The sequence below is a fragment of the Plectropomus leopardus genome, chromosome 8 (assembly GCF_026936395.1).
Source record: "Plectropomus leopardus strain MGB_pleo_1.0 chromosome 8, ASM2693639v1, whole genome shotgun sequence".
Taxonomy (NCBI): Eukaryota; Metazoa; Chordata; class Actinopteri; order Perciformes; family Serranidae; genus Plectropomus; species Plectropomus leopardus.
Window position 1 is genome coordinate 29883510 of NC_142183.1, and position 10932 is coordinate 29894441.

Below are 10932 nucleotides of genomic sequence, written 5' to 3' on the forward strand. Positions count from 1 at the left end.
TTGATACTCAGTACTTAAATGATTTTTTTTATAGGTTCTTTGTTTGGTTGTTCATTTGCTTACTTTATTGAGTGAATTGTATTTTCAGATTTTTATTATATAATATTGCAAATTTTTTGTAATACGTCAGATTTTTTCCACTGGATTTAATTTGATTTGCATCTCCTTATTTTTTCTTATTTATTGTTAGATGTTTATTATATGATGTTACTTTTTTACCCCAGAATTCTAGTATATTACACTCACTTTTGCACTTTTAAAAAACATTTTAAACAAGGAAAATGTTTGTTTTGTTCTGAATAAATGGATGCATTTTGTTAACATACTCTATGGTCTATAATGTCATACCATTTGTTGAAATAGCATTTCTTAGTGTGACTGTTCCAAAAGTCTCATTTACAATGATACATTTGATTTATCTTGTAAACCAGATGCTCCCAAAATTCACAGACGACGCTGATGAAAAATCTGTTTTGTAATTATGAAAATGAAATTATTTGCCACTTTTCCGATGAATGCCAGTATTATTGATTTGTTTATTATTGATTGTTTTCACCAAAATCTAAATCTTACAGGGTCGCAGTGAACACATCATGAGAACTTGACTTTCACTTAGTGCTCATTTTAACCGAATGGAGCTTGAAGGTATCATTAAGTGACTCAGTTTAACCTCCGTCAGTCTTCGTCACCGGCTGTTGATACATTGCAGTTGATTTTCGGCTAATGGCTGGATGTAAACAGATCCTCCGACGTCCACTATGTAACCGTCCATGATGACTGATGTGTTTGTTTGTGTCTTTTCCACCCACCCACCCGCCTCGTTCTCTGGTCTCCACAGAGTCAGCCTGGAGCAGTCTCAGTCAGTTTCGCGCTTGCACTGCGGGCTCGGACACTTCTGGCTTGTCCGAGCCCTACGCGAAACAGCTGGCCCGCAACATGTAGCATGAAGCAAGGCGCTGCCAGCGGCTGGGCCCCGGGCATCAGAGCAGTCCAGCAACACTCCCTCCAGAGACTGGAGGGAGCGATGATCTGAACGCAGACCAGGGGTTCTATTCATAAACTCTCTGAAACAGATGGTGACATCATTCGTGATATCACAAGGCATAATCCCTGCCATACAACCTTGACTGGTGACATCATTCGTGATGTCACGGCACATAAGTCTTACCCATTAACCAGGACTGGTGACATCATTTGTGATGTCATGGCACATAAGTCTTGCCCATTAACCTGGACTGGTGACATCATTTGTGATGTCACAGCACATAAGTCTTGCCCATTAACCTGGACTGGTGACATCATTTGTGATGTCACGGCACATAAGTCTTGCCCATTAACCTGGACTGGAGGTTTTAGATTTTGTTATTATAATCACACTGTAATTGTATTCAGTTCTATTTTTTCATACTGAACTTACTATTTGTTTTTTTATACCATATATTATTATTGTTTTTGATACTCAGTACTTAAATGATTTTTTTATAGGTTCTTTGTTTGGTTGTTCATTTGCTTACTTTATTGAGTGAATTGTATTTTCAGATTTTTATTATATAATATTGCAAATTTTTTGTAATACGTCAGATTTTTTCCACTGGATTTAATTTGATTTGCATCTCCTTATTTTTTCTTATTTATTGTTAGATGTTTATTATATGATGTTACTTTTTTACCCCAGAATTCTAGTATATTACACTCACTTTTGCACTTTTAAAAAACATTTTAAACAAGGAAAATGTTTGTTTTGTTCTGAATAAATGGATGCATTTTGTTAACATACTCTATGGTCTATAATGTCATACCATTTGTTGAAATAGCATTTCTTAGTGTGACTGTTCCAAAAGTCTCATTTACAATGATACATTTGATTTATCTTGTAAACCAGATGCTCCCAAAATTCACAGATGACGCTGATGAAAAATCTGTTTTGTAATTATGAAAATGAAATTATTTGCCACTTTTCCGATGAATGCCAGTATTATTGATTGTTTATTATTGATTGTTTTCACCAAAATCTAAATCTTACAGGGTCGCAGTGAACACATCATGAGAACTTGACTTTCACTTAGTGCTCATTTTAACCGAATGGAGCTTGAAGGTATCATTAAGTGACTCAGTTTAACCTCCGTCAGTCTTCGTCACCGGCTGTTGATACATTGCAGTTGATTTTCGGCTAATGGCTGGATGTAAACAGATCCTTCGACGTCCACTATGTAACGTCCATGATGGCTGATGTGTTTGTTTGTGTCTTTTCCACCCACCCACCCGCCTCGTTCTCTGGTCTCCACAGAGTCAGCCTGGAGCAGTCTCAGTCAGTTTCGCGCTTGCACTGCGGGCTCGGACACTTCTGGCTTGTCCGAGCCCTACGCGAAACAGCTGGCCCGCAACATGTAGCATGAAGCAAGGCGCTGCCAGCGGCTGGGCCCCGGGCATCAGAGCAGTCCAGCAACACTCCCTCCAGAGACTGGAGGGAGCGATGATCTGAACGCAGACCAGGGGTTCTATTCATAAACTCTCTGAAACAGATGGTGACATCATTCGTGATGTCACAAGGCATAATCCCTGCCATACAACCTTGACTGGTGACATCATTCATGATGTCACGGCACATAAGTCTTACCCATTAAGCTGGACTGGTGACATCATTCGTGATGTCACGGCACATCAGCCCTGCCCATTAACCTGGACTGGTGACATCATTTGTGATGTCATGGCACATAAGTCTTGCCCATTAACCTGGACTGGTGACATCATTTGTGATGTCATGGCACATAAGTCTTGCCCATTAACCTGGACTGGTGACATCATTTGTGATGTCATGGCACATAAGTCTTGCCCATTAACCTGGACTGGAGGTTTTAGATTTTGTTATTATAATCACACTGTAATTGTATTCAGTTCTATTTTTTCATACTGAACTTACTATTTGTTTTTTTATACCATATATTATTATTGTTTTTGATACTCAGTACTTAAATGAATTTTTTTATAGGTTCTTTGTTTGGTTGTTCATTTGCTTACTTTATTGAGTGAATTGTATTTTCAGATTTTTATTATATAATATTGCAAATTTTTTGTAATACGTCAGATTTTTTCCACTGGATTTAATTTGATTTGCATCTCCTTATTTTTTCTTATTTATTGTTAGATGTTTATTATATGATGTTACTTTTTTACCCCAGAATTCTAGTATATTACACTCACTTTTGCACTTTTAAAAAACATTTTAAACAAGGAAAATGTTTGTTTTGTTATCAATAAATGGATGCATTTTGTTAACATACTCTATGGTCTATAATGTCATACCATTTGTTGAAATAGCATTTCTTAGTGTGACTGTTCCAGAAGTCTCATTTACAATGATACATTTGATTTATCTTGTAAACCAGATGCTCCCAAAATTCACAGACGACGCTGATGAAAAATCTGTTTTGTAATTATGAAAATGAAATTATTCGCCACTTTTCCGATGAATGCCAGTATTATTGATTTGTTTATTATTGATTGTTTTCACCAAAATCTAAATCTTACAGGGTCGCAGTGAACACATCATGAGAACTTGACTTTCACTTAGTGCTCATTTTAACCGAATGGAGCTTGAAGGTATCATTAAGTGACTCAGTTTAACCTCCGTCAGTCTTCGTCACCGGCTGTTGATACATTGCAGTTGATTTTCGGCTAATGGCTGGATGTAAACAGATCCTCCGACGTCCACTATGTAACCGTCCATGATGACTGATGTGTTTGTTTGTGTCTTTTCCACCCACCCACCCGCTTGGTTCTCTGGTCTCCACAGAGTCAGCCTGGAGCAGTCTCAGTCAGTTTCGCGCTTGCGCTGCGGGCTCGGACACTTCTGGCTTGTCCGAGCCCTACGCGAAACAGCTGGCCCGCAACATGTAGCATGAAGCAAGGCGCTGCCAGCGGCTGGGCCCCGGGCATCAGAGCAGTCCAGCAACACTCCCTCCAGAGACTGGAGGGAGCGATGATCTGAACGCAGACCAGGGGTTCTATTCATAAACTCTCTGAAACAGATGGTGACATCATTCGTGATGTCACAAGGCATAATCCCTGCCATACAACCTTGACTGGTGACATCATTCGTGATGTCACGGCACATAAGTCTTACCCATTAACCTGGACTGGTGACATCATTTGTGATGTCACGGCACATAAGTCTTGCCCATTAACCTGGACTGGTGACATCATTTGTGATGTCATGGCACATAAGTCTTACCCATTAAGCTGGACTGGAGGTTTTAGATTTTGTTATTATAATCACACTGTAATTGTATTCAGTTCTATTTTTTCATACTGAACTTACTATTTGTTTTTTTATACCATATATTATTATTGTTTTTGATACTCAGTACTTAAATGAATTTTTTTCATAGGTTCTTTGTTTGGTTGTTCATTTGCTTACTTTATTGAGTGAATTGTATTTTCAGATTGTTATTATATAATATTGCAATTTTTTTGTAATACATCACAGATTTTTTCCACTGGATCTAATTTTATTTGCATCTACTTATTTTTTCTTATTTATTGTTAGATGTTTATTATATGATGTTACTTTTTACCCCAGAATTCTATTATATTACACTCACTTTTGCACTTTTTAAAAAAAATATCAAACAAGGAAAATGTTTGTTTTGTTCTGAATAAATGGGTACATTTTGTTAACATACTCTATGGTCTATAATGTCGTACCATTTTTTGAAATAGCATTTCTTAGTGTGACTGTTCCAGAAGTCTCATTTTGATACATTTGATTTATCTTGTAAACCAGATGCTCCCAAAATTCACAGATGACACTGACGAAAAATCTGTTTTGTAATTATGAAAATGAAATTATTTTCCATCATCATCATCCGTGATGTCACGGCACATACGCCCTGTCCAATAACCTGGACTGGTGACATGTCACTCATATACAATTGGACTTCTTTTTGTAAGCAGGCACTTCTGCATCAGCTTCACTTATCAGAGACTTCAACCAACTATACAGTTTATAGAGAAGAATGTCTGACTTACCCACATATCCCGGCGTGCCGCAGGCGGTGGACATGACGTCACCACTACCCTCCATCTTGGAAAGACCGAAGTCTCTGATCATAATCTTTGACTCGTCTTGTGGATTAAAATACAGCAAGTTCTCTGGCTGGAGGAAGAAACAGAGAAAGAGAGAGAGAATCAAGTTTATTTCAGTTGTGTGGTTTTCTTAACTTTGTGGTCACTTTGTTCAGTTATTTGTTAAAAATTGGGTCTCATATAAAGGAAAAATGATGATTATTAATATAAATACAACTTAAGAGGACAGTGACAGACACAGCCCTCGTTTATGAGGGTTGCTGTGAACTACAGCCCTTATTGCCGTCACTGCTGCTACTACTCCTGTGTGTGTTAGAGTACCTTGAGGTCTCGTGTACGATGCCCATCTTGTGCAGGTAGTTCACAGCATCCAGGACTTGTCGGATCAGCGTGCTCGCATCCTTCTCCTCCGTAGAAACCTTTTTCCACGATACGGTCAAACAGCTCACCACCGGACACCCTGCAGAATGGGAAAGAGTGTGCGTGTGTGTCAGTATATGTTTGTTCAAAACACACTCTGCCAGGCACACATAAACACATGGCAGTAAGCGGTTAAAGGCTGGAGGGGTTGCTTGGTCAAGATTTCTGGTAATTTATGAGCTATAGATGTTTCCAGCCAAGAGTGTGTGCAAGCTGTGAGCCATGTGCTACCACACTCACACACACTTTTACACACAAAACACTCATATACCCTGCAGCATTTACCATTATTTGTAACATGTTATTTTTCAAAGTGTGATAAAAGTCGGAAACTGCGTTTTTTTTTTCCCTGGAAAGTGTTTCCTTTCATCCGTCATACTGATGCCCCACGGATTTTATTATTTCAAACACATTCCTGTCCTTTTTGTACACTTCCCAAATTTCAAGGAGATTCCTTGATTATTCCTGGATCAATTCAAAGTCTGTTTTAAGGTTAGAATTGCAGCAGAAAAAGCTTTAAATAACTACTTTGCCCCATAAATGATCATTTATATATCAGTTACTCATCCTTTGTCACACTGAATTTGACAGGAAAACTTTGCTTTTGTTGCAAGCCTCCAGTATAGAATCCAAAGTATATTCTTGATAAATTGAAGTCAAGGGGGTCCGTGTTTAACAGCAGCAAAACTATGTCAAAACATCCATTTACCAACTCTCCAACTCATGCAGTTTAATCCAAATGTCACTCATCCAGTTGAATGCTCGGTACTTCCCAAACAGACAGCCTCTCTGATTTTCAAGGTCAGACTCCATCGACAAAAATGCTTATTTTAGATCGCCGAACACAAGAGTTGCTGGTCTAACATAGTCTCCATCTGAATGAAAACTAACCTTTTAAAGACCAAAGTCACACAAATATACAAATTAACTAACTGATGGAGGCAGTGGTAGAGAGTTATTCTATGTTCACTGAGGTCAAATGACTGTTTTTTTGTCACTGGAGTCTGGCTTTGACGAGGGTGCGGATGAAGTTTCACTATCTGTTTCTTCAGTTTTCCATCTAAAAGGGCTGTGGGTTCGGGAAGTACCAAGCACATGCCTGGATAAATGAGACTTGGATAAAGAAGATTTGGATTATACTGCACGACTTGTGCGAGCGTTTGTTAACTGATGTTGAGATCTAGTTTTGTTGTTACTGCAATACCTCAAGATTTTCTCCAATTTTTGGATTCTTCATTCACAGAGCAGGCACGCAAGGCGTTTATTTTTCAAAATTTGATGAAACATGGGATAAGTAATTTGTACAAAAATGATAGTTTGGAGGGGGGTTGGGTATTACTTGAGTAAAAGATGGCAGTGGACAATGAAAAAGAGCTGACACATATATAGGAGTGAATGATTTGCATCTCTGTACACCATAAAGATGAGAAAATTTTAAGTTTTCAGTGCATATTATTAAAAAAAAACTGTCAGAAATCCAGATCTCAACACACATTAAATGGATTTGGAAATGGATTAAATCCAACTATCATCACAGCAGCGCAGCTCTGAGAAAAATCACAACAAAAACAACATTAGTATTTTTGCTCAATTTTTAAAGTAGATTAAAAAGCGAGTCAAAGCTTCGCCACGGTTGTTAAAATATCCTCACATAGTTGCAGTGCAGCTCGGTGCAAGCAGATTCAATTAAACCCGTCAACGCCGGTGAAAAAACAAAAGAAAGAAACCAGTATATGATAAAAAAAACACTTAAAGTTCACCTTAAAGTCTTCCCTCTGGCAGATTCTTTCAATGTTTAGTTTGATGTTTTATGACTCCAGACCACATGAAATGACTTGTTCAGGTGTAAACTGAATCATCAAGTGCTGCAGAGACATAGCTCCCCCTGCTGGAGGTTAACCTCTTTTTCACAATATCATCTAATCTAATGATTGTCTGAATCTATTTTTAATACAAACTTTGGCAAAAAGTGCCAATACAACTGAGCATCATTAAAGGGGTAACTGTAGCAACACAACAGTAGCAGTAATTGTAATATGACCTGTAATAATAATGGTAGTAATAGTGGTAGTCCTAAAAGTAATAGTAGTAGCCCTAAACCACAATTTTAGTATTGCGTATGTACTGCATGTTTGTACTTCAAACTTAAAAGCATAAAAAAGGACATCCCTAATCCAGGCACACAAACACTAACATACACTGGTGGCTACAACTGTGCACATACAACACTACAGCATGGAAAACACAAGGATACACTCACAAGGTCACACACAAACACGCGCACACACATCAAAGGCAAACACACACAGTACACATTAACACACTGTCACACACACACACACACACACACACACACACACACACACACACACACACACACACACACACACACACACACACACACAGTCCTTGTTAGTTCATGTATATCTGACAGCATGTTGTCTCTGTGCTGTTTCAGGAGTCAGAGTTGGATTTCAGGTGCGACTGCGGCGCCAACTCGTCCAGCCAGCAGTCAGCCTTCGTCACGCTGCCCAAGTAAGTGACAATAGTTAGAGTTGATTAAATACACGTTTTCTTCTTTTCACTTCCTGTCCACAGAGTGCTGATGCTGCATTTGAAGCGGTTCACCTTCACGCCATGCTGGGGCTGCAGAAGCTGAGAGACCAGGTCGACCTCTTCAGGGAGCTGATGGTGGTCTCAGAGCAGGTAAGAAATAACTCGTCTGAGATCAACTACAAAGGAAACATCTGGTCTGTGTGAACTGGTGTTTGTGTGTGTGTGTGTGTGTGTGTGTGTGTAGCTAACTCTTGTTCCCTGTGTTCCCTCTCAGGGTGACGGCTGGTACAGTCTGGTGAGCATCATCAGCCATCTCGGCTCCGGAGCGCACGCAGGTAAGACATCTTTTCTTTTCCTGAGAAAGGAGACATTAAATGTTTCATGTTGCTGTTAAATCACTGTTGTATATCTGATCTTAGTCTATGTTTTATAACCTCTACTTGTTAAGACATCTGATGTAACGCTGATTTGTCTCCCGTTAGGACACTACATCAGTGAAGGTCTGCATCCAGATGTGGATTTGGATGACCCCGCTGACCGCTGGCTGACCTTCAACGACTCAGAGGTCACACGCACCACCGGGTCCTCGGTCTGCCAGCAGCGTCAGCGTGACGCCTACATCCTTTTCTACCAGCGACGGATGGTAAGAGGACACCGTCACATCCTGGAGTCACACACGGACTCTGACAGTTAGTCCAGCGACTCTGTACTGACTCCAAGTGTTCTGTGTGTTCTCAGATGTAGAGCAGTGGAGGAGGCCACGTGGAGGCGTGATGATCCCGCCCAGGTGATCTGGGCTCAGGTAGGTATGTCTGTTCTCTCTCTGTGTTTCCGCAGGCCGTGAAGGCGAGGATGGACGTTCCGTGATGGACCACCGGATGGTGAAGGACGACCAGCGGCCCACCAGAGGAGCAGCAGCGTGAAGCAGCAGGAGTTTCCCCCCAGCCCTCAGGAGGAGGGGTTGCTCTCAGAGAGCCTGGTTCCTCCCGAGGTTTCTTCCTGTGACAGGAAGTTGTTCCTCGCCGCCGTCGCCGTCCAATCAAGACCAGACCCAATCAGAACTCGTCTCCAACACAATTCGGACTACATTGAATGAATGAATTGGACTCATAATCATTTTTATCATCATGATTGGAGATGAGTTGGTCTGTAACAAATTGGCTTGCTCTCTGGGAAAAACTAACTTCAAATAAATAAATAAAAAAATAACTCAAAAATTAAGAATCATTTTTCTGTGTTTAACTTGTTCTCTGTCATTTTAAATCTTGGTTCAACAGTGATTTTCCTGAATGTCTCCACAACAACATTCTCTGTGTTATGGTGAAATAACTTACAGGAGAGTGAAAATGCGGGTTCACATCCCGTCTCATGTTGGTTTAGATACACAAACACTCAAGATTCAGAGCTTTTGTTTGTCATTCAAAGTAGGTTGACTTTATTCATAAATCATCCACAGACAAGCTGTGAACTCTAGTAAATAATTAATATTTTTAGTGATTTACTTTAGCATACATTGACTTTCAATTAAAAAGGGCACAGAAACATGTACACAGATTGTAATATAATTCCCTACATGTTTCTGCTGTATTTGTGTGTATTAATCATCAAACAGTATTTTTGCAGCCTTGAAGTGATCCATAATATATTAAGTGATCATCACCACAGATTTGTAGTTTTATAGGTTCCTGTGCAATTTCAATCTTTGTACTTTGTTTTACTTCACAAAAGGATAAGTCAGGTTTATAGCTGGGTTTGTGCTGAAAAACATATACAGTGCATGTGGGGTAAGGGTATTTTAAAGTGCTAAATGCAGATAAATGCATGGTAATGCAACAACAGACCTCTAATTAAAGGTTCAAAAGAAGACATAAGTCATAAAATAGTTTCAGATGGTATTGTTGTCACATAGGTAAATAACCGTAGAAAAGGTTATTGTGTTGAGTTATAATATATCCTATGGTTTCACACACAGTCATAAAAAACACATTGCAGGCCTGTATGCTGCTCCCTAAATAATGAGTGCAATAAAAAAAAAGATAATATTAGTGGATTGTATCACTTCTTTTATTATCATTTGACCGAGTGGTACTTATATATCACACATAAAGTTTCAAAAGTGCAGTTCCCATAATGTGTTGGGGGATTAACAGGACGCAGAATTTTGCCATAATTTAACTTATGCTAGCCTCAAAATGTAACTTGTTTTTGTTTACAGTCTGGTGAAATGGCACCATTAGAAGTTCCTCAGTTTGCAATGTAAACATGGAATTACAGACAGTGTGCCAGCTACAATGCTGACCATGTGGGTAAAAGGGCCAATCAGCAGGCAAAGTACAGAAACTAAGTACAGGCAAGTACAGTTCAAATTAAAGATTGCTGTCAGTCCTGGAGAGACAACATGGTCGTCAGAGGAGTTATCATCAGAGGCTAAAATCTTCATCAGAGGCACCCAAAGGCTTTGCCCGTCACCAGTGGAGGGATCTTTGAGGGACCTTGGAACATTTACTGTCCAATGTGTCTCTCTATGAGAGCACCAACACAGCTTCTACAGTGACCAAGGGGTCCATGTGAGCATCCAGCATGGTGTCCATGCTCCTTCTAGTCTGTGGTTCAACTATCCACCAGTTACACAAGCTGACATCAAGAAACTACTGCTAGCTGATGCTGGAGCTGCCGACCTTTCCTTTGTCATTAATCCTTAGGAGTTGATGTGTCTTTACTTATTTATTTATTCATTTTGTAAAATTGGTCTTAAAAGTAGTAAATCCCAGGACCTGTAACTTCCGATTTCTCTATGGAAGACAGTAAAGTTATTGATGACATCATGGAGAGTTTGACGATTGAAATTCATTTTATGAAATTTAAGAGATT

The 10932-nt window shown here is 39.5% G+C and overlaps 1 protein-coding gene across 1 annotated transcript in view; it reads left to right on the plus strand.

Annotated features, from left to right (window-relative positions):
- LOC121938838 (ubiquitin carboxyl-terminal hydrolase 3-like) overlaps positions 1 to 9312 on the plus strand; it is a 40547-nt gene extending 31235 nt beyond the window's left edge. Inside the window, exons 8-9 of the mRNA XM_088081445.1 lie at positions 8544 to 8704; positions 8800 to 9312. Coding sequence (XP_087937571.1) covers positions 8544 to 8704; positions 8800 to 8805 — 167 coding nt within the window. The 3' untranslated portion in view covers positions 8806 to 9312. The remainder of the gene's footprint in view (positions 1 to 8543; positions 8705 to 8799) is intronic.
- The last annotated feature ends 1620 nt before the right edge of the window (positions 9313 to 10932 follow it).